Below are 24,723 nucleotides of genomic sequence, written 5' to 3'. Positions count from 1 at the left end.
TGGACGGGTGTATATAACGATGGTTAAAATCAGGAACTTTGAAGCTTTTTTTAGGGATATTGCGTGATGGGTAAAATTTCTAAAAAAACTTCGAAAAATAAAATATGCCACTGGGAACTGATTTTTAATGGTTTTAACCATTCTGAAATTGTGATAATGTTCCCCTTTAAGGTTGATGTGGCACCCAAATAGGATGGATTCCGTTTTACCCAAGTGTATGGATAGCTTGTTGTCCGCGAGCCAGGTGCAAGTTCTACAGAGTTCAGCACTGAGGATTTTCTCCACCTGTGACTTGTCCTTGTCTGATAGCAGCAAGGCTGAGTCATCCGCAAACAAGAACAATTCACAGTCGCATGCCGATGACAAGTCGTTTATGTATATTAGGAACAGTAAAGGCCCCAATACACTGCCTTGGGGGACTCCACAGCTCACCGAGAGAGGGGGACACGGTGCCGTTCACCTCTACCACCTGTTCCCTCCCCTCCAAGTAAGATTGCATCCAGCTCGATGAGGTTTTGTTAAATCCGATTGCTCTGAGCTTATCCAACAGTATAGCGTGGTCAACGGTGTCAAAGGCCTTTGACCAACTTCGTTTTTTACAACATATACGTCCCATCCATCCATTTACTACCGCATACGTTACTTTCAAATTATTCAAAAGATCCAAAGTGAATATAAGTATGTGGTACGATATGGTGCTCTGGCGGCATCTAGTGGTTGAAAGATCAAACTACACATCTAATAAAATTTGGAAGTAATTCAAAGGGAACCGTTTGGAGTCATTTGTTTTTTCATAATGGAAAAGCGTTACAAAATAACAGGTTTACTGTATATCGAAATGTGGAAATTATAAAGGGGGACAAATAACAGATAACGACCAAGAATTAATTCAATGAAAAGCACTGTTTTATACAGAGGCATTTCATTTAAATATTAGGACTATTCCCAGTAAAAAAAAAAACATTTAAGAAACATGTAAAGTTAAGAGTTAATTGTTCATGTTATCAGTTTGGGAACTGTTTTTTCTCCTATTTTTCTTTTTTTTCTCTTTCCCTTTTCCCTTTCTTTTATTCGTACTTTTATTTTGAGAATTTTCTTTTCCTTTGTCCTTTCTTTTATTGTAACTGGATCTGCGTATGTTCTGTAATTTTATCTGTGTACTGTTGTTGTTGTTTTTATATTATTTTGAGAATTTTCTTTCTCTTTTTCCTTTCTTTTATTTGTAATTGGATTTATCTATGTTTTGTAACTGGGTCTGTGTATTATTATTTTACTTTGAACTTTTGAAAAGGACCCCAGGAAGACTAGCCTGGGGATCCTCAATAAACAATAAACTGTGATGTGGTGGCGACTTGTCCAAGGTGTACCCCGCCTTCCGCCCGATTGTAGCTGAGATCGGCTCCAGTGCCCCCCGCAACCCCGAAGGGAATAAGCGGTAGAAAAATGGATGGATGGAATAAACAATAAACAATTGTGCTAAAAATAACTTTGCGAAAAGGGACAATGCAGATTTTTTTTTAATTAATTCCTTTACAACTCATGTGGTCATATTTCAACCTACTAACCTTTAAAATAAACATTATGTTGCATTATGTCCTCTTCAAAGGCAATAAAAAAGACCCAGAAAGGGCTCAGGCCTCAAGAGTTAAATCAGTATTTTTACAATGAAGTCAATTGACACCTGGTGGTGATAACACGGTACTACTCAATTGAGGGTTGCCAGGTTTGGGAAATACGTTCGACATTCACTGTGTGGTCAATTCAGGCAGACCTTGTACCAAAAGGGGGCTTGTATTAAAGATTGAATGCTATTTAAATGTTTAAGGTGAGAGAATTATTGCAGAAAAGATTAGATCGCTAATGTTGCTAAACGTCGGGGTATTTTTGAGGACATGAGGGGGAACGGGGGTTAAATGACTTGGCAACCAGCGCCGGTCTGACGTACGAAGGCGTGCTCGTGCCCGTGCCAGTGCTCGTGCCCCAGCTGGAAGTTGACGCCATTGTATCCGGTTAAGTGTGAAAATAGCCCTCGCAAACCTTGAATATGACAACTTAATTGTATCACTCTTTTGTGTGACTTTATTGAATTCCTAATTTTCTCGGTTATCGTTGATGTGTTTCGTAATAGTGTCGTACGAACCGAGGCTAATACACATCTTGAGCGGCAGCAAGGTTAATCCAAGGAGCGGCTGGCTGCTCGTGGATGCTAACGCTACGTGGCTAGCAGCCACTTATATTCACATTTAACTGCATTGTTGGCCTTCAAGTATTATTATCACTGTTATAAGTTCGTCCTGGTTACGTTGGCACTTTTAGCGAACCACGCGAACTTCCGCTAAGAATCACAACATTCTTTTGAGCTAACGAAGCTAACTAGTAGCTTGGCCGGATACAAATGTGTTAAACTGGAGGCGGCACCGTCACAAATCTTCCTTTAACACGTAAGTATTACATTTTATTTTGCCACGACGACTCGTTTTTTTCCTGCATGTAGCCTTTTATCAAACGCCAGCTGTTGTTTCCGCAATGCAAAGTTAGCCGCATCCGCGTGCGAGGATCGATTAGTAAGCCTGGAATATTACATTCGTGCTACACAACTCGTGTTTGAACAATTCTTTATTCTCGCATGTAGCCTTTCATCAAACGCCAGCTGTTGTTTCTGCAATGCAAAGTTAGCCGCATCCGCGTGCGACGATCGATTAGTAAGCCTGGATCATGGTGACTCATGACTTGTTGTGGCACGACAGGCTCCCCGGCGTGGAACATGTCTGAGGGCCCCGAGGGCAAGCAGGCCCCGGACGCTGTCCAGGAAGCCAAGGCGGAGCCGATGGCCGCGGCGCCCGCGGGACAAGGCGTGTCCCCTCCCGTGTCCGTGGTGAGCCAGCCGCCCCCCGCTGCCGCCGCCACCGAGGATGAGGAGGAGGAGAGCGAGGATGAGTCTGAGATTCTGGAGGAGAGTCCGTGTGGACGCTGGCAGAAGCGCAGAGAGGAGGTACGCAGCAGATTTATCCCTGCTAGGGCTGGAGGATTACAATTAAAAAAATAATAATCACAAATATTTTTGATTGCTATTGAAATCACGATTATTTATTCATTTCAAGGGTTTTATTTGTCACATGCAGAGTACACCTAGGGATGTCCCGATCCGATATTTGGATCGGATCGGCCCCTGGTATTTGCAAAAAAATGCGTATCGGCAAGGCATGGGAAAATGCCGATCCAGATCCAGTTAAATAAAAACTCCGCTCCGTGTTTTCCAACGCACCTATTTAAATAGTACATTCCACTTTTCTGCTGCTCCCTAATTTCCGTTCCGCATTTTCCAGCACACCTTCAACACATCCACACGTCTGTGGATTCTCACGCAGTTGCTTTTAGCTGCTGGCATTACACACAGGCTCTTCTCACTCTTTCCTGTGTCTCCCTCTCACAGACAGCAAACGCACCTTCTTACACACGTCACATACTGTCACGTCATACGTCACATACGTATACGTCCTCTCCCAGCAGAGAGGTAGCAGCATGGCTAACGTTAGCTGTTATGCTAGCGCAGCCGTGCGAGCAACGCTCCCTCTAAGGTGCTCGCCTGTGCAATTGCGCACTGTTTAAGCGTCCTCTGCGCATAGCAATTATATGCCACGCACAAAATCAAATAAAAAAATAAGCGCATAACGATTTTCGACACACGGACACGACAGAGAAAACTGTTTTCGTCATCGTTGTTCAAATATTGTAACGTCTATCGAGACGCTTATCTCCGTTCGGTGCCACACGCCCACACCATCAAAATGCCGAGGCAAAAATGTCCACATCAACACCGTATGAAAAAAATAGTGATTTTTTTAGTTGTGATTTCCTTCTCTGCATGAAAGTTTAAAAGTAGCATATATTAATGCAGTATGAAGAAGAATGTTTTAATGTAGAAATGCAAGCCTTGAAAGAAAATTTTGAAAATCAAGACATTTCCTGCAAATGGGTGCATACCCTATATTTTAACTTTAGATTTATTTTCATATCAAACTCTTTTAGCTGTCTTTTTGACACTTACATCAGGCGCCCCCCTCCACACCCTGGATTATAAATAATGTAAGTAATTCAATGTGATTATCTTGTGTGATGACTGTATTATGATGATAGTATATATCTGATAGTATATATCTGTATCACGACTCAAACAAGTTGAAAAACTTATTCGGGTGTTACCATTTAGTGGTCAATTGTACGGAATATGTACTTCACTGTGCAACCTACTAATAAAAGTCTCAATCAATCAATCAAAACACATAGAATCATCATACTGCTGTGATTATATGCATCAAGTGTTCATTCAAGGCTGAGGCAAAATATCGAGATATATATCGTGTATCGCAATATGGCCTTAAAATATCGCAATATTAAAAAAAGGCCATATCGCCCAGCCCTTGTTTCAATGATGCCATTTCTGTTTGTCATGTATAATTTTGTCTATTATGTGTTTATCCTTGAATAAAAAGGTCAGTTTCTTGTTACCAACCATTGTGTATTATTCAAACTCCCCTAATTCAGCTGGCTGGTTGTTATCAAGAGTACTAAAACCCTTTTCAACATGATTCTGACAACTAAGTAGGCTAAATAACTTTAAACTTTAATACATCCTCGGATAGGCCATTATCGGTCGGTATCGGATCGGAACTGCAAAAACAATATCGGTATCGGATCGGAAGTGCAAAAACCTAGATCGGGACATCCCTATACAGTACCAGTGCAATATCAAATAGTATAACAGTATATACAGCAGGGGTGCTCATTACGTCGATCGCGAGCTACCGGTCGATCGCAGAGGGTGTGTCAGTCGATCGCCAGCCAGGCATTAAAAAAATACCGTATTTTCCGCACCATAAGCCTCCCCGGGTTATAAGCCGCGCCTTCAATGAATGGCATATTTCAAAACTTTGTCCACCTATAAGCCGCCCCGTGTTATAAGCCGCACCTACACTGCGCTAAAGGGAATGTCAAAAAAACAGTCAGATAGGTCAGTCAAACTTTAATAAAATATTAAAAACCAGCGTTCTAACAACTCTGTTCACTCCCAAAATGTAATGTGCAAATGTGCAATCACAAAAATAGTAACATTCAAAATAGTGCAGAGCAATAGCAACATCAATAACTCAATGTTGCTCGAACGTTAATGTCACACAACACACAAAATAAACATACAACGCTCACTTTCTGAAGTTATTCTTCATCCATAAATCCCTCGAATTCTTCTTCTTCGGTGTCTGAATTAAAAAGTTGGGCGAATATGTCATCCAAAATGGCCGGCTCCGTCTCGTCGAAGTCATCAGAGTAGGGATGTCCTGATCCAGGTTTTTGCACTTCCGATACCGATATTGTTTTTGCACTTCCGATCCGATACCGATACTGGCCTATCCGAGCATGTATTAAAGTTTAAAGTTATTTAGCCTACTTAGTTGTCAGAATCATGTTGAAAAGGGTTTTAGTACTCTTGATAACAACTAGCCAGCTGAATTAGGGGAGTTTGAATAATACACAATGGTTGGTAACAAGAAACTGACCTGTTTATTCAAGGATAAACACTAAATAGACAAAATTATACATGACAAACAGAAATGGCATCATTGAAACTAGGGCTGGGCGATATGGCCTTTTTTTAATATTGCGATAATTTAAGGCCATATTGCGATACACGATATACATCTCGATATTTTGCCTTAGCCTTGAATGAACACTTGATGCATATAATCACAGCAGTATGATGATTCTATGTGTTTTGATTGATTGATTGAGACTTTTATTAGTAGGTTGCACAGTGAAGTACATATTCCGTACAATTGACCACTAAATGGTAACACCCGAATAAGTTTTTCAACTTGTTTGAGTCGGGGTCCACTTAAATTGATTCATGATACAGATATATACTATCAGATATATATTATCATCATAATACAGTCATCACATAAGATAATCGCATTGAATTATTTATAATCCGGGGTGTGGAGGGGGGCGCCTGATGTAAGTGTCAAAAAGACAGCCAAAAGAGTTTGATATGAGAATAAATGTAAAGTTAAAATATAGGGTAGAAATGCACCCATTTGCAGGAAATGTAGTCTTGATTTTCAAAATGTTCTTTCAAGGCTTGCATGTCTACATTAAAACATTCTTCTTCATACTGCATTAATATATGCTACTTTTAAACTTTCATGCAGAGAAGGAAATCACAACTAAAAAAATCACTAATTTTTTCATACGGTGTTGATGTGGACATTTTTGCCTCGGCATTTTGATGGTGTGGACGTGTGGCACCGAACGGAGATAAGCGTCTCGACAGACGTTACAATATTTGAACAATGATGCCGAAAACTGTTTTCTCTGTCGTGTCCGTGTGTCGAAAATTGTTATGCGCTAATTTTTTTATTTGATTTTGTGCGTGGCATAGATTTGCCGTGCGCAGAGGACGTTTGAGCAGGCGCGCACCTTAGCGGCTGCGCTAGCATCACAGCTAACGTTAGCCAAGCTGCTACCTCTCTGCTGGGAGAGGACGTATATGTACGTGACGTATGACGTGACAGTATGTGACGTGTGTAAGAAGTTGCGCTTGCTGTCTGTGAGAAGGAGACAGAAGAAGGAGTGGGAAGAGCCTGTAGTGCAATGCCAGCAGCTAAAAGCAACTGCGTGAGAGTCCATAGACCTGTGGATGTGTTGAAGGTGTGCTGGAAAATGCGGAACGGAAATAGGGAGCAGCAGAAAAGTGGAATGTATTATTTAAATCTGTGCGTTGGAAAACACAGACCGGAGTTTTTTTTAAACTGGATCTGGATCGGCATTTTCCCATGCCTTGCCGATACGCATTTTTTGGCAAATATCGGCGGCCGATCCGATCCAAATATCGGATCGGGACATCCCTACCTTATACTTATAAATTAAAGGAATATACATTCGTAAAGATGGACCGGCAACTTCTGAACAAGTCGCGGCAGAAAAGGCTATTATTTGCAATGCTATTCGCTGTCCGGGACATGAGACGAGAGCTGGATTTTGATCTGAGACTTCATAAAACTTCACATAACTTCCTTTTGCTTATGTATTGACATCTTGTGCTGGTGAGCTGCTTTCTCGCCTAAGAGCTCGTGAAAGTTTATTGTGGATTATAAACCATGTCTCTCACCTGGATAGCAAAATGATTTGGACATAAACTGAGACGTTGGTACATTTTGACAGCACAACTTGGAACCGGAAATGGCAAAGAAGACCCATCTGTGTTCTTGTTTTACATAAGTATATTGAATGCTAAGCAACATTCCAAAAAAGTGCAGTTCCCCTTTTAAATATAATTAAAATAACATATATAAATTAGTAATGAATAAACAACAAGTAAAATAACAATTGTAACAGCAAAACATTAACAATAGGAATATAAAAAACAAAATTATTATTTTTTCCCCTTTTTTTTTAATTCTGTTTTTTTTTCCTCATTTAACCCTATTCAACCACCCTAAAGTGGTAAATCAAATTTGACAAAATGTTTAAATGAAAATAATCCTCACATTTACTGGTGCAATACATTTTTGGAGAATTTTGATCAGTGTTTTAGGCCAAAGCGTAGTAATAAGTGTGTAAATATCTCAATAAGTGTTTTAAATACATTATGCTTCTGTAAGGTACTTTTTTGAAACCTTTTATTGTGTTAGCACAGTCACACCAGATGTGGCGCACCACACTATTATTGTGAAGGGGGGAAGAGTGCTGTGCTGCTGTTCTCAGATTGACGAGTGAACGGAAGACTTTAGGCTGTATTTAAAAAAACTGATATTCTGTGTTTATCAGCAGATTCCGTTTTATTGGTCAATTACGAGACTCTGTCAATGCAAAACATGTTGTAGACCAAAAATCACTTCATATTCTCTACTGGTCGCTAGTGTTACCATATCTGAGGTATTGTGTAGAAATATGGGGAAACAACTACAAATGTGCTCTTCATTCACTAACTGTTACAAAAAAGATCAATTAGAATAATACATAATGTTGGAAATAGAGAACATACAAACCCTTTACTTATTAAATCACAATTATTGAAATTCAACGATTTGGTGCATATGCAAACAGCTAAAATGATGTATAAAGCAAACTATAACCTGCTACCCAAGAATGTACAACAATTCTTCTCAACAAAATAGGAGAAATATAACCTTAGGGGAAAATCACATTTTAAAAATGTGTACTGTATTTTTCGGAGTATAAGTCGCACCTGCCGAAAATGCATAATAAAGAAGGAAAAAAACATATAAGTCGCACTGGCGTATAAGTCACATTTTTGGGGGACATTTATTTGATAAAACCCAACACCAAGAATAGACATTTGAAAGGCAATTTAAAATAAAGAATAGTGAACAACAGGCTAAATAAGTGTACGTTATATGACGCATAAATAACCAACTGAGAACGTGCCTGGTATGTTAACGTAACATATTATGGTAAGAGTCATTCAAATAACTATAACATATAGAACATGCTCTACGTTTACCAAACAATCTGTCACTCCTAATCGCTAAATCCCATGAAATCTTATACGTCTAGTCTCTTACGTGAATGAGCTAAATAATATTATTTGATATTTTACGGTAATGTGTTCATAATTTCACACATAAGTCGCTCCTGAGTATAAGTCGCACCCCCGGCCAAACTATGAAAAAAACTGCGACTTATAGTAATTAAATTATGGAACGGATTAACCACAGAAATGAAACAAAGCACCAATATGATTCAGTTTAAGAGACCGTTCAAACTACACGTATTCACAAAGTACACAGAATAAGAATTATGATGAACATCTTGAACCCTTTTTTTTCCCTTTTTTTTTTTTTTGAGAAAAAGATTATGTATTTAATATTTATTTGCTTACTATGGTATATTACTTATTTGTTCATGTTCTGTTACAGAGAACAAGGAAATTGGATAAAATTGCTATGGTATGAAAAGGGGTCGGATTAAATAAGCTCTGCTTCTTCCTACTCCTTTTCGGACGTGCTGTAATGAAACAACTGGAATTGTGTGATGCATTACATTGTATCGTATGCACGTTCCAAACTGAAATGACCTGAAATGCGAAAATCATATGCTTTACTTTATTAGGCATACTAACAAAAAATAGCAACCAAAGTGAGATCTCAAACTTCTTGTAGACGTGGTCTTTTTTTCCCCACTCATAGGCTTACTCATCCGTTTCACCGTCACAATCTCCAGAATATGCACGCATGTTGTGCGGCCCATTCATCTTTTTTTAATGATCGAAATTTAAAATTCAATTGTCCAGCCTTAATCCATGAAGGAATTGTGTTTTTAACAATAAAATGCTCTGATACCTTTTGTCCTCCTTGTAGGTAAATCAGCGTAATGTACCAGGCATTGATAACGCTTACCTGGCTATGGACACCGAGGAAGGAGTGGAGGTTGTGTGGAATGAAGTCATGTTCTCAGAAAGGAAAAACTTCAAACTACAAGAGGTAGGTAGGCCCTCAGTTGAGCCCTTGCTTGACGCCATGTGTCACACAAGCTGTTGTTGGGGACGGACGATATATCAATCTTCTTCCATATCACAGACATGATGAAGAGACCTCCGGGTGCTTTTTAGTTGGGGAGGGGTCCACTGCAACACTTATTTACTCGTAGAGAAGAGTGATACGATCTAATTTCAGTCGTCAAAAGACTGGATTTGCAGCTAGGCACCTTTTTGAAAAAGTGTATCAGCAAGAGCCTAATTACAGTATCAGTAAATGTGACGACAAAGTTGCTAAGTTGGCAACACCTGCTTTGTCGTCTTATTTTCTGGCAGACCAGGAGCAGCGTTCTCTGACCCCATGGTCATTTCTTACCAAGTATATTCCGCAGCAACGTAACATGTTGTAATGGGGATATGGAACAAACAGCTCCACCAGCTGTTGAGTTCTTTGTAAATAACATTATGGCAAGTGTAACACACTTATATTGTCGTTTGCATCACGATATTCAAATAATGTAAATAACACTTATCTCAAATTCAATTTGTATATTCTCACTGTCATCTTTTTAGGAATGTATTTGCAGTCTTTGTTTTGATGACTAAAGTCTTTGGGCCGAAAATTTTCGCTGACCGTAAATTCGGTGCATCACTTCTTTTAATATATCAATCAATCAATCAATGTTTATTTATATAGCCCTAAATCACAATTGTCTCAAAGGGCTGCACAAGCCACAACGACATCCTCGGTTCAGATCCCACATAAGGGCAAGGAAAAACTCACAACCCAGTGGGATGTCAATGAGAATGACTATGAGAAACCTTGGAGAGGACCGCAGATGTGGGTGACCCCCCACCCCTCTAGGGGAGACCTGATGCAATGGACGTCGAGTGGGTCTAGCATAATATTGTGAAAGTCCAGTCCATAGTGGATCTAACATAATAGTGAGAGTCCAGTCCATAGTGGATCTAACATAATAGTGAGAGTCCAGTCCATAGTGGATCTAACATAATAGTGAGAGTCCAGTCCATAGTGGATCTAACATAATAGTGAGAGTCCAGTCCATAGTGGGGCCAGCAGGAGACCATCCTGAGCGGAGACGGGTCAGCAGCGCAGAGATGTCCCCAACCGATGCATAGGCGAGCGGTCCACCCCGGGTCCCGACTCTGGACAGCCAGCGCTTCATCCATGGCCACCGGACCTGTGCCCCCCCCCCTTCCACAAGGGAGAGGGGGGCAGAGCAGAAAAGAAAAGAAACGGCAGATCAACTGGTCTAAAAAGGGGGGGTCTATTTAAAGGCTAGAGTATACAAATGAGTTTTAAGATGGGACTTAAATGCTTCTACTGAGGTAGCATCTCTAACTGTTACCGGGAGGGCTTTCCAGAGTACTGGAGCCCCAATAGAAAACGCTCTATAGCCCGCAGACTTTTTTTGGGATGTGGGAATCACTAATAAGCCGGAGTTCTTTGAAGGCAGATGTCTTGCTGGGACATATGGTACAATACAGCTCACAGTTGTGGGTAGTGGGTAATGGCCAAGTGGACTTGGCAACTACTTCAGGGCGTGACGACCCTGCCTGACACGAGCCTCGGGCTCAGCTGGCTCCGGCTGACAGTACCCGATATGGGCCCCTGTCCAGGGTTACAGATAACGGAGTGGAGCCCCGCAGGCGGTCTGGTGTTCGATACGACACTTTTCCGGCAGCTCCTGCAGCCAAACTGATGCCAAACGTATCGCTATGCTTTCCTTTGGACTACGTTAGTAAGGCCGAGAGGGGGATTCTGACGAATGGGCTACCCAGGATCTCCATACCTCTAGCCCAGGCTTGCGCCAAAAAACTGGAGAGGCTACTTCAGTGCCACCGTCAAAAGTAGCAGAAACAACACGGGAGATAGCAGTTACGAGTTATAAGCCGTTTTCGATTGGCATAGGATATCGGCGCTACGAGTCATCGCCGTCGGTGGGAGGGACCATCGTGTCCTACTGGTCAGTTACCGCCCACCTTAAGCTGGGCAGCCACCGGTTAATAAGGTACTGACCCGCCACAGGCCACCTGCTTCATCGGGTGCTTGGAGCTTAAAGGACTGACTTGACAAGCGGACTGTAAATACTGCACCAGGCAAACAACGAAAACAGAAAAAACTGCCAGTCTTGCGTTTAGCAAGCTGGAACGTCAGGACCAGGAGTCCTGGCTTCTCGGAAGATCTATCCACGGTTGACGACAATCGGAAGACGGCCATTATCAACCGCGAGCTCAAGAGGCTCAACATCGATATTGCTGCCCTGCAGGAGACGAGACTCCCCTCAGACGGCTATATCAGAGAAGAAGACTACACCATATTTTGGCAGGGAAGAGAGCCACAGGAACAATGTCTGCATGGCGTCGGACTTGCAGTGAGGAACTCCTTACTCTCCTCAACTGAACCACCAAATGGAGGCACAGAACGCATACTTTCTCTTCGCCTGTCAAGTGCTTCAGGTCCAGTAAACATCCTGAGCATTTATGCTCCTACTCTTTGCAGCTCTACAGAGGCAAAAGATCAGTTCTGCATTCATCTGGACTCTATCATCACTGACATTCTTGCCACTGAGCACCTGTTCTTACTAGGAGACTTCAATGCTCGAGTGGGATCAGACCATGACTCCTGGCCCAAATGCGTTGGACACTTTGGCATAGGAAAACTAAACGAGAATGGACAGAGACTACTAGAACTTTGAAGGCAGATGTCTTGCTGGGACATATGGTACAATACAATCGGCAAGATAGGATGGAGCTAGACCGTGTAGTATTTTATACGTAAGTACCGTATTTTCCGCACTATAAGGCGCACCGGATTATTAGCCGCACCTTCTATGAATTACATATTTCATAATTTTGTCCACCAATAAGCCGCCCCGGACTATAAGCCGCGCCTACGCTGCGCTAAAGTGAATGTCAAAAAAACGCTGCGCTAAAGTGAATGTCAAAAAAACAGTCAGATAGTTCAGTCAAACTTTAATAATATATTGAAAACCAGCGTTCTAACAACTCTGTCCCAAAATGTACGCAAATGTGCAATCACAAACATAGTAAAATTCAAAATGGTGTAGAGCAATAGTAACATAATGTTGCTCGAACGTTAATGTCACAACACACAAAATAAACATAGCGCTCACCTTCTGAAGTTATTCTTCATTCGTAAATCCTTCGAATTCTTCGTCTTCGGTGTCCGAATTGAAAAGTTGCGCAAGCGTGGTATCCAAAATGGCCGGTTCCGTCTCGTAGAAGTCATCGGGAGTCAGTGTCGCTGTTGTTCTGTGAATCCTGCCTTCCGGAAAGCTCGGACCACAGTTGTGACCGAAATATCTGCCCAAGCATTTACGATCCACTGGCAAATGTTGGCGTATGTCGTCCGAGGCTGTCTGCCCGTCTTAGTGAAGGTGTGTTCGCCTTCGGAGCTGTGTGAAAAAAGCCACCCGGCCTCTTCGCGTAAACTTCCCTTAACCACTCGCTCATCTTTTCTTCATCCATCCATCCCTTCGAGTTAGCTTTTATGATGACGCCGGCTGGAAAGGTCTCTTTTGGCAAGGTCTTCCTTTTGAATATCACCATGAGTGGAAGTTAGCATGGCAAGCTAGAACCACAGTGAAGGATGACTTCATTCCCTGTGGTGCGAATATTCACCGTACGTGCTCCCGTTCCACAGTGCGGTTCAGTTGCTGTGAAATACGGTAGTAATCCGTGTGCGGATGGAGAGATTGCGTCTTTTTATGAACCGGATCGCTTAGTAGGAGCCATTTTGTGGTCTTTACAGATGTAAACAGGAAATGAAACGTACGGTGATATCCGCGCGTTTTTTCTTCTTCTTCCGGGGGCGGGTGAAGCGCTTCCTGTTCTATGGGGGCGGGTGAAGCGCTTCCTGTTCTATGGGGGCGGGTGCTTTCCTTGGCGGTTGCTTGCGTAGAAGAAGAAGCGCTTCCTGTTCTACCGGGAAAAAAGATGGCGGCTGTTTACCGAAGTTGCGAGATCGAAACTTTATGAAAATTAATCGTAATAAAGCGCACCGGGTTATAAGGCGCACTGTTAGCTTTTGAGAAAATTTGTGGTTTTTAGGTGCGCCTTATAGTGCGGAAAATACGGTAGTAAAACCTTAAAGTCACATCTTAAGTGCACAGGAAGCCAGTGCAGCTGAGCCAGTATAGGCGTAATATGATCAAACTTTCTTGTTCTTGTCAAAAGTCTAGCAGCCGCATTTTGTACCAACTGTAATCTTTTATGTGTATACCCTATCATTGCTTATGTGTGTATACATATACTATCGTTGCTTATGTGTGTATACATACACTATCATTGCTATCTGTTATTGAGCTGTTTTTCTAATTTCTCTCCGCAGGAAAAAGTCAGAGCCGTCTTTGACAATTTGATCCAGCTGGAGCATTTAAACATTGTGAAGTTCCACAAGTACTGGGCGGACGTTAAAGAGAACAGAGCCAGGGTAGATCAAAAACTCTCAGGTTTTTGTCGTCCAACAGCACTTGTATTCCATTGTTGACTTGTTCACTTGTCTTGGCTACAGGTCATTTTCATCACAGAGTACATGTCCTCTGGAAGTCTCAAACAGTTTCTGAAAAAGACGAAGAAGAATCACAAGACCATGAATGAAAAGGTGTGCAAGAGAAGTATAGGCCAAAGCAAACATTTGTGATTATTGTAATCATGTGGTGATATTTCTTCCAGGCGTGGAAGCGCTGGTGCACACAGATACTGTCTGCTCTTAGGTGAGCTTCTGCACTTTATTGTTAATCTAACACATCCACTTCTGCTATCCTCCGCTTCTTACCGACGGTTCTACTTTACACCTCAGCTACTTGCACTCGTGTGAGCCTCCCATCATCCACGGCAACCTGACCTGTGACACCATCTTCATTCAGCACAACGGTCTCATCAAGATCGGCTCAGGTAGATGACACACAACGGTAGAGATCTTCATCATAGTCAAGCTAAAACAATGGATTCTTTTTTTAGTGGCCCCGGACACCATCAACAACCATGTCAAAACATGCCGGGAAGAGCAGAAAAGCCTTCATTTTTTTGCTCCAGAATATGGAGGTAAGATTGTTGGAGTAGTTGTCTCACATGCAGTATTATGGATGTTATATTCATCTTTTCTAGCTGTTGCCAATGTCACCACTGCAGTGGATATCTACTCCTTTGGAATGTGCGCTTTAGAGGTGAGGACTTGCATTCCATTGGCTCTTTAAACCACATGACAAGGCATCATTTGTGCTGCAACACAAACAAGCGTTCATTCACAAGTTACTCTACTCTACTTTTTTCCTACAATTTGGACCCTGCGCCTTATAAAGCGGCGCAACGAATTTGTGGAATTGTTTCGCTGACGGTCATAATACAAATAGTTTTAAAAACAAAAACAAGCAAACAGGCCAAACACACTAATAAGGTATGTTAATTGTGCTATGGCGCCATATTTTGGACGGGTTGACTCACTGTGGGTGCTGCAGTGTCCTTCCATTTAGTCCTTTCAACCGAAAGTAGAATAGCCGTTCAGTCTTCTAGCCGTCCCCACCTTTTTTACTTGTATGGATTCTCTATTGATCACTCCAAGCAACGTTTGTAAGTTTTACATTATAACTTAAACTGTTTATTCTTAATAAAACCGTTTCATGTTTGATGTCTGCCGGAGTGTTAGGAATATTTGTATGTGCTATGAAGCTAGCGTTGTTAGCGTTAGCTAATATGCTAACACGTTTACAAGTGTCTGTGTTATTACTAATTTACAGTTTCATCATTTTTGTATTGTTACAGTTTCACAAATTCCTCTGTAAAATTCACCAAAAATGTCACAGTGGAGTTATTGAGTATGTTTAACTGATTGGAGAGCTAGCTTTCGCAGCTAGTGGGTACTTGACGATGACCTCTGTTTTGTTTGGTCAGCCATTTTACTGCCGTGTTACAGGCACCGTTTGGAAACAATTAAGGATATATAATTAACAGGGTTCGTACGGGTGCTTAAAACCTTGAAAATGCTTGGCATTTTAATGTTGTGTTTTCAAGGTTTGAAAAATGCTTGAATTTTGTAAATGTTCATCATATTTCTCGGCAGTCTGACTCAATAGGCTAATTATGAAATGGAAAAAAATCTAATAAGTTTCCTTAAAAATGAAAGCTACAGGCTTGATCTGTTGGCTTTAAATTTTTTTAAATTTTTTAATTTTATATATTTTTTTCTAGTAATGATTTTATCTACAAACACTTTCGTTCAACTGCAACAATTTTCACAAAATGTTACAACTTTATTTTTGTAACGTTACTTGTTTTTTCCATTTTCATAGTGTCACAACTTCTCTGTAATTTTACAAACTAATTTGTGTACAATTTCCACTTCTTTCCAGTAAAATAAAAAATATAGAAATGTCATTATTTTGTTCTAGAGTTGGACACAATTACTGCAGCTGTTTATCATAGTATTGAGCCATTAATATAACATTTGTAATATTTCTCTTTGATTCTGGTGGTAGCATTTTATGTGGTCCTGATTATCTGTATTAATACAGCAAGGAAAATGATGTAAAATGTGTTAAAGACTGTGACGTGTTGTCAACAGGGCTTACATCAGCAATGATATTCTGATGCAGGAATTGTTGATATTTGACACATTCCACAGCTCGCCCCTTCTTCATGTATTCGGCGATGCATCTTATTAATTGGTCGTTTTCGTCTAAAAGCCTTTGAATAGTTTCTTGGTTGATTTTAGCCTTGCCGCAAAGTCTTTTAGGCACAAAAACAATCGACATCTTTCATTTCCTTGTTGAGACGAAGCTATTGTTCTTCTACTCGATCTGTTGGCTTTGCACGAGCCCTTACATTAGGTTGTTGTCATGCCCCCAAGAGGACAATGGTGCATTGGTCCATCATGCCGGGAGGTTGTCGTTTTAATAAACATGTGGACCAAAACACGTGGACCAAATCCACGTGTAGCCTGCTGCAAAGTATGCAAAAAGGAAATCCAGTTTTTCGCAAAGGGAGAGTCGGGCTCTCTCGAGTCTTATGAAAGGTAAACCACAGAGATTACTAATCCTACAAGTTAACTAACATTAGCTAAAGTTTTGTTTATAAACTTTTGGTACATGCTAGACCTAAACTGTGACATCAGCGCTAGATTACATGGTAATTACGGACAGTTATTACGAGCTATGAAAGGAAAAAAAGCGAGCGTTTGCCAATGATAAATGATAATATTAAGAACTTCCCTCAACTAAAAATCGATTTGTTATCATAGCCGCAGTTATAAGGCTAGATATGCTTAATGAAAGCTCACTGAGGTGTTGTGAAACAAACAAAATATTTTCCTTTAATGTATTATCCTTGTAGGAGCCTAAATGCTGTTTAAGTTAATTTACATTTTATGGAAGGTGCTTTATGTTTATTCAGCCAAAATGGGACTATTTACTTTATTTGCATAATATGAAAATGTATATATTGCATGCTTACAATAATTGTAAGGTACACTTTATTTGTAATTATTACATTTGTTTGAATAATTTGATGACGTACTATTTTATACTGCTTTAATACAGTGAAGATTACGTAACTGTTCAATTGCATATATGGCGGAAGGATCTGTGTGGTAATATGGTTCGGACACAATGTATTATGGGTAATGGCAGTCAGGTATGGAGGAATCGAGCCACACAGTTTTTTTACCTTACTCTTGCTTTTTCTAACTCTTTCTTACTGTAACAAACTCGCTTTATTTTGCCATTCATTTGTTCCCACATCGTTATTGTTTTACGTTTTTGAATGATTAAGATGACAAGTAAACGATACAAAACGAAGAGGAGTGTCTGGAGATTTGTTTGTTGTTGCCGCAGCAAGTGGGAGCAGGAGAAAGTAGAGGAGCGTCAAGCTAAGGCTTCATTAGGAAGTTACAATCCTTATATTAATGTGGAACAGTTTTGTTAATAAATGAGTGAAATTGACATTTTAAGGGTGCGTGTATTCATATCACATTATGCAGTTTACAAGCACAAATACGGTGTGAATCAATTCTTGCTGTTCGATGTCATTGAGTGCTGTAAGTAAGAAAAAGAACAAGACATTTGAAAAACAACACAAATGGAGACACGTTTGCAAACACCAATGACATTGAATAGTCACACTGCTTCATTTTCTATGCCCCATTCAGTTAATAACTGCTGCTTCAATGTTAGGCTTGGTTTTTAGCAGATTTTCCCTATTTTTCCTACAGACCGCATTTGGCGACTTCAAACAACAAGGCTATGGATTGATTCACACTGGTTTTCGCCCTTTGAAGGGTACTTGAAAAACTGGAAAATTGATCTTGAAAGTCCTTAAAAAGTGCTTGAATTTGGCCATGGAAAAGGTGTACGAACCCTGAATTAAACATTTACAGAATTTTGCTGTGTAAATAACTCTAATCGCAACGTATATATCTGCGGCTAACATACAGGAAAACATTTTTCTTTCTGAAATTTAGTGGGTGCGGCTTATTTGCCGCTGCACTCTATAGTTGGGAACATACGGTACACTTTTTGTCCTGCATAAGTAGCCCAGTAAGATCGCCAAAATATGAGAAATGACCATCAATATGATGCAACTACAACCTCAATACTATCATCTTTGTCAAGGTTCAGTTCTTTGATTGGATCTGACAAGATTGATAAGTATACCTAATGTTGTGGCCAGTGAGTGACCGTGTCCCTTCTGTTTTTAACCCCTTTGTTTGTTCCTCACTTGGACAGATGGCAGTGCTAGAAATCCAAAGTAATGGAGATTCATCGTATGTTTCCCAAGAAGCCATTAACAGTGCCATTCAGTCCCTGGAGGACCCCTTGCAACGGGTAAGTCTTTTCAGCATGGGGGGGATACACAGAGACTCTCAAACTCTTTTTTTTGTTGCACCTCTTAATTTATCCAGGAGTTCATCCAGAAGTGTCTTGAGGTGGACCCCAGCAAGCGTCCCACTGCCAGGGAGCTCTTGTTTCACCAGGCCTTGTTTGAGGTGCCCCTTCTCAAGCTGCTGGCCGCACACTGCATCGTCAGCCACCAGCGTGAGGATATATCAACGCTTCCTGTTTATTTGTAGTCAGTGTGTTAAGAAATACTTTTTTTTTCTTTTTTTTTTGTAGATATGATTCCAGAAAATGCTTTAGAGGAGATGACAAAGAACATGGACCCCAACCTGGTGATTGTTGAAGGGAAGGAGGGTGTTCAGATGAAGTGAGACTGAATAGCTTTATTACATGACATCCATTAGCGGTATTATTTAACTCACTAACGATTGTCCTTTTTTGCTTCAGGCTGTCCCAGTTTCCTGCCCTTGAGCTGGACAAGTTCCTAGAGGATGTCAGGTAAGAGATGAGAGCGTTTTTGAAGAAACTACTGCAAAAACGTTAGTCAAAAACCCTCTGAATCAATGCCTTCAATGTTTTTTTTGGGATAAAATATACTTATTAAATTGTAAAAGAAAAATACTTAATGACAAAAAAGCTTTGGGCACATAAAACTGTAATTTACAGGATTTCCCATAGATTGCTAATATATATGGGGGTGGGGGAGTGGCTAAGGTGGGGTCAGTATGACATTATCATATAATTTGCATAATCAGCAATGATTAGGGATGATGTTTGATAAGAAATTATCGAGTTCGAGCCTATTGTCGAATCCTCTTATCGAACCGATTCCTTATCGATTCTCTTATCGAGTCCAGATACGTTGTTGTATATGGAAAAAACACAATATTTGGTTTAACAAAAGCTCACTTTTATTATATAGGAAAAAAATAAAATCTAATAAATACATAAATATTGACTTACCCCCCTAAAAAAAAAAAAAAAAAAATATTGACTGTTGTTACCCAAAGTATATTAAGTGGGATTTTTCAGAAAAACAAATATATACAGTAACACAAAAACAACCTGTCTCTGTGATCACTATAGGTGTATAAATAATAATATAGTGTTAAATAAAATCAGTCCCTTGGGCACAAAACTGAAAATAATACAGCTCTCCAAAAAATGCACTTCTGCTGCTATTTGACATAACTGTTTGTTATGATGCTTTGACATTGTTGCACTTTATTTCTTTATTGAAAGAAAATTCTATGAAGAGAAAAGTTATTTGCAAATGTGGTTACAATGCTAAAAAATGAAAAGTTAAAGCTAAAAAAAGAAATACACTTTATTGAGTTAACATTTTTTCTTTATAGGGGGAAAGATGTGATGTTATGGGCTAGGGAATATAACAACTATGAGGTTATGAGCACGCTGTGAAAGTAAACGTCAAGAACTCAGCCAACACGCCTCGTCTGCATTATTTATAATTAGACAGACAACACATATACAGTGTGATTTTGTTTTGTTTACAAGGAAAGAAAAACAAAAGTTAAAAAAGGGAGATATATGTTGTGTATATATATATATGTATGTGCTGCGGTTGCTTTAAGAACGTTGCGACAGCTGCCGTAAAGGAGGTGCGTTGCTAGCCTGGTTGCTATGTTTCCGGTTGGTCGTAAAAGTGTTGGTCATGTGTTTGTACCCTGCTCAAATCTCTCAGTAAAGTTATTCATTGGATTATACCTTTTGTTTTGAACTTTATTACACCTTGGAGCGCGTTTTCCGGTCCATTGTTTTCCTGCTTTCGCTATCTGCGCCTAATGAGCTACGTGACGTCATTTCTTGTGATGTCTCAAGGTGCATTTCTGGTCGGGACGGGATTCGTTCCCACGGATTCAAATAAAGAACCAACTCTTTTTCTTTACTATAGTGGTCTCGATAACGGGTACCGGTTCTCAAAAAGGAATTAGAGTCCAAGGACTCGGTTCTTTTCCTATCGAACAACCGGGATAACCGGTTTCGAGTATCATCCCTAGCAATGATGCATGTATTTTCTTTTAAAAAGGCTAAAATGTATGTTACACATACATTAAAAAACAAATATGTGTTATTAGAAGGAATGTAACGGTTGTAAATAGCGCTGTATTGCGGTTTCAATATCCTCACAATAATGCTGTGACCTGTAAAACAAAAACTTGGTGAGTGTAGTTTTTTTTCTGATGCTTTTGCATTGTGTGCTCTGAAAAGAAACTACATCTCCCAAAATGTGCAGCGTGAGGAAAAGGAGGAAGCCTTTGGAAGAAGTGGGTTTGTAGTAGATAAGAGGAATTGTTTTTTATGGACATTTCCTGAACATTTCATCAAAATCTATGCATAACTTTTTGAGTTATATTGCTTACAGACAAACAAATCCTGGAGAAAACATATCCTCTTTTGCGGAGGTAATATAATTTAATTCATCCCACAATGTGGAGAATATTTGAGTATTATGTTTGTGTTCAATTACAGTAAGTGTGTTTATCCTAAAAGTTTCTGCCGCTTTATTTTAAACACAATTTCACTGGAATATTGTACTGTGGCCTTAATACCGTGACAATATTATACTGTGAGATTTTGATATTGTTACATCCTTAATTAGTAATCAGTATTAACATATACCGGTATGTATTACATTATAAGTATCACAGGCTGCATTTTGAAAATTGTTCAGGTTTCTAGAGACTTCTCCAATCCGTTCTGTGAATTTTTCTTAAAGGGGAACATTATCACAATTTCAGAAGGGTTAAAACCATTAAAAATCAGTTCCCAGTGGCTTATTTTATTTTTCGAAGTTTTTTTCAAAATTTTACCCATCACGCAATATCCCTAAAAAAAAGCTTCAAAGTGCCTGATTTTCACCATCGTTATAAACACCCGTCCATTTTCCTGTGACGTCACATAGTGAAGCCAACACAAACAAACATGGCGGAAAGAACAGCAAGCTATAGCGACATTAGCTCGGATTCAGACTCGGATTTCAGCGGCTTAAGCGATTCAACAGATTACGAATGTATTGAAACGGATGGTTGTAGTGTGGAGGCAGGTAGCGAAAACGAAATTGAAGAAGAAACTGAAGCTATTGAGCCATATCGGTTTGACCCGTATGCAAGCGAAAACGACACGACAGCCAGAGACACGGGAGAAAGCGAGGACGGATTCGGCGATCGCCTTCTAACCAACGATTGGTATGTGTTTGTTTGGCATTAAAGGAAACTAACAACTATGAACTAGGTTTACAGCATATGAAATACATTTGGCAACAACATGCACTTTGAGAGTGCAGACAGCCCAATTTTCATCAATTAATATATTCTGTAGACATACCCTCATCCGCGCTCTTTTCCTGAAAGCTGATCTGTCCAGTTTTGGAGTTGATGTCAGCAGGCCAGGGAAGCTAGGGTCGATAGGGGGTTTAGCTCGCTCGTCTGCGGGAACAAACTGCCGCCATTGCTTGCCGTGCTACCGAGGTCTTTTGTCCCTGAATTGCTCACACACTCCGGCAGATTCAATGGGGGTCTGGCGGCAGATTTCTTTGAATTTATCGTTGGAAATGCATCTGCTTTGAGTGTCGCACACATTCTTGCCATCTCTGTTGTAGCATAGCTTTCGTTGGTAAAGTGTGCGGAACAAACGTCCAATTTCTTGCCACTTTCGCATCTTTGGGCCACTGGTGCAACTTGAATCCGTCCCTGTTCGTGTTGTTACACCCTCCGACAACACACCGACGAGGCATGATGTCTCCAAGGTACGGAAAACAGTCGAAAAAACGGAAAATAACAGAGCTGATTTGACTCGGTGTTTGAGAAAATGGCGGATTGCTTCCCGATCCGACGCCACGTTGTGACGTCATCACTCCGAGAGCGAATATTAGAAAGGCGTTTAATTCGCCAAAATTCACCCATTTAGAGTTCGGAAATCGGTTAAAAAAAAAAAGGTATTTTTTCTGCAACATCAAGGTATATATTGATGCTTACATAGGTCTGGTGATAATGTTCCCCTTTAACAATGAGACAAGACTCTTTACTCGCACGATGTGCGAGATAAACAGCGAGAGCTGAAGCAAGCATCTGACACTAACTGACGTCACACCTGCTTGGCGCTGCTGCTTTAGCCAACTGTATCGATCCTTGATAGAGCGCCACTGTCCTACTAATATTGGCAAATTTTGTAGACCACTGTTCCCGGGTCTTTCTCGTACATATCAAAGTGCATCCACATCGCAGTCATACTACATACAGCCTCTGCTGCAGACAATTGTGTGCATCTTGCTTGCGTCACCACAACATCCTGTTTCACTGATCAAAGTATTTTTTTCCCGAAACTTTATCCACTGGCCTAAATTTATAATGCCTCACTAGTCAATACTGCATAAATAATAGGCTTTATATATCCATTCATACAACAATAAACTTGTTTTCACGTAAAAGAAAACATTTTTTTATGGTGTGGCTGCTTTTACTTAGTAGTTTATTAGTATTGAGTGGGAAAACCTGATTACAGTGGGATTATTATAAAGATGTACAAATACTAATTAATTTATAAACTTGATTTATTATTTTTAAATCTGTCTTTTAAACCTATCATAACATGTATGTATTGTTCATATCTTGTGTGTATATATGTATATATATATTAGGGCTGCAACAACTAATCGATTAAATCGATTATAAAAATAGTTGGCGATTAATTTAGTCATCGATTCGTTGGATCTATGCTATGCGCATGCGCTGAGGCTACGTTTTTTTTTTTTTTTTTTTTTTTTTTTTTTTTTTTTTTAACCTTTATTTATAAACTGCAACATTTACAAACAGCTGAGAAACAATAATCAAAATAATAGGGGTGTAACGGTACGTGTATTTGTATCGAACCGTTTCGGTACGGGGGTTTCGGTTCGGTGCAGAGGTGTACCGAACGAGTTTCCACACGGACATATTAAGTAGCGTACTGCACGTTGTGTAAACAATACTCAAAATGCCGGACATTTGAGGCATTTAAGAAACTTCGCCCTGACAGCTCCGCAAAAGAGGACATGTCCGGTGAAAAGAGGACGTATGGTCAGTCTATCGTAGCCCGGTCGCTGCTAGCATGCTAGAAAAAGAGGACGTGTGCGGTGAAACCGATTGCTGCTAGCAGCGACCGGGCTAGGTCCTAACCATACGTCCTCTTTTTCCCGGACATGTCCTCTTTTGCGGGGCTGTCCGGGCGTTGTTTCTTAAATGCCTCAAATGTCTGGCATTTTGAGTTAGGGTTGCGTGTATTTTCAATGTACGTTCAGGGTTAAGAAGGTTTAAAACAAAACAAATTGTGCGTGCAGCAGCATTCGTGAGGGATGGGCAGAGACAGAGAGAGAGAGAGTTGTGATAAACGCGCATGCGTCGTCAGGCTCTGCTTTTTATCGATAGATTTATCAGATTTAATTTTTTATTATCTATAGAAGGGGTGTCAAAAGTGTGCATTTTTGTAACATTTTCCTTGTTTTATTTGGCAAGTTGAAAGAACATGGCGCCAGTATGCTGTTTTTTTTTTCAATAAAATACTGGAAAGGATAGAAATGTAGTTTGTCTCTTTTATCCGATTGTTAATCGATTAATCGAAGTAATAATCGACAGATTAATCGATTATAAAATTAATCGTTAGTTGCAGCCCTAATATATATATATATATATATATATATATATATATATATATATATATGTATGTATGTGTATGTATGTATGTATATATGTATGTATATATATATATATACATATATGTATATGAAATTTGAAATTAAATATATATATATATATATATATGCATACATATACACATGCGTACATATATATACATATGTGTATGTATATAAAATGTGAAATTAAATATATATATACATATACACATACGTACAATTAATAAGTACAGACCTAACTGCTTGGCATCTCTGCCTGTCGCACCTCCTCCAGTGCACTTGGAGGTCAGCTGCAGGGTCGTCAGCTGGTGCCACCATATATATGCCACCATATATATACATACATACATACATATATATATATATATATATTCACATTTCATATACATATATATACATATATGTAAGTATATATATGTATGTATGTGTATATATATGTATGTTTATATATATATATATATATATATATATATATATATATATATATATATATATATATGTATATATGTATGTATATATATATATATATATATATATCTCTCATACAGTGGACATGCACCTACCATGAACATTTCAGACCCCTCCATGATTTCTAAGTGGGAGAACTTGCAAAATAGCAGGGTGTTCAAATACTTATTTCCTTCACTGTATATATATATATATAT

The 24,723-nt window shown here is 39.7% G+C and overlaps 1 protein-coding gene and 1 pseudogene across 1 annotated transcript in view; one reads left to right on the top strand and one right to left on the bottom strand.

The window, feature by feature from the left end:
• The first annotated feature begins 1,964 nt into the window (after positions 1-1,964).
• The window catches only part of nrbp1 (nuclear receptor binding protein 1), a 34,487-nt gene continuing 11,728 nt past the window's right edge, over positions 1,965-24,723 (top strand). The window contains exons 1-13 of the mRNA XM_061987384.2: positions 1,965-2,441; positions 2,748-2,992; positions 9,378-9,500; positions 13,869-13,970; positions 14,052-14,141; positions 14,213-14,253; positions 14,340-14,434; positions 14,501-14,584; positions 14,648-14,706; positions 18,259-18,357; positions 18,435-18,567; positions 18,646-18,736; positions 18,817-18,867. Coding sequence (XP_061843368.1) covers positions 2,765-2,992; positions 9,378-9,500; positions 13,869-13,970; positions 14,052-14,141; positions 14,213-14,253; positions 14,340-14,434; positions 14,501-14,584; positions 14,648-14,706; positions 18,259-18,357; positions 18,435-18,567; positions 18,646-18,736; positions 18,817-18,867 — 1,196 coding nt within the window. The 5' untranslated portion in view covers positions 1,965-2,441; positions 2,748-2,764. The remainder of the gene's footprint in view (positions 2,442-2,747; positions 2,993-9,377; positions 9,501-13,868; positions 13,971-14,051; positions 14,142-14,212; positions 14,254-14,339; positions 14,435-14,500; positions 14,585-14,647; positions 14,707-18,258; positions 18,358-18,434; positions 18,568-18,645; positions 18,737-18,816; positions 18,868-24,723) is intronic.
• LOC133623467 (SS18-like protein 2 pseudogene) lies at positions 16,042-16,303 on the bottom strand (annotated as a pseudogene).

Source organism: Nerophis lumbriciformis, linkage group LG26 (assembly GCF_033978685.3).
Source record: "Nerophis lumbriciformis linkage group LG26, RoL_Nlum_v2.1, whole genome shotgun sequence".
In the NCBI taxonomy this organism is placed as follows: domain Eukaryota; kingdom Metazoa; phylum Chordata; class Actinopteri; order Syngnathiformes; family Syngnathidae; genus Nerophis; species Nerophis lumbriciformis.
Note: the sequence above shows the minus strand (reverse complement) of the source record. Positions and strands in the feature narration are given on the sequence as shown.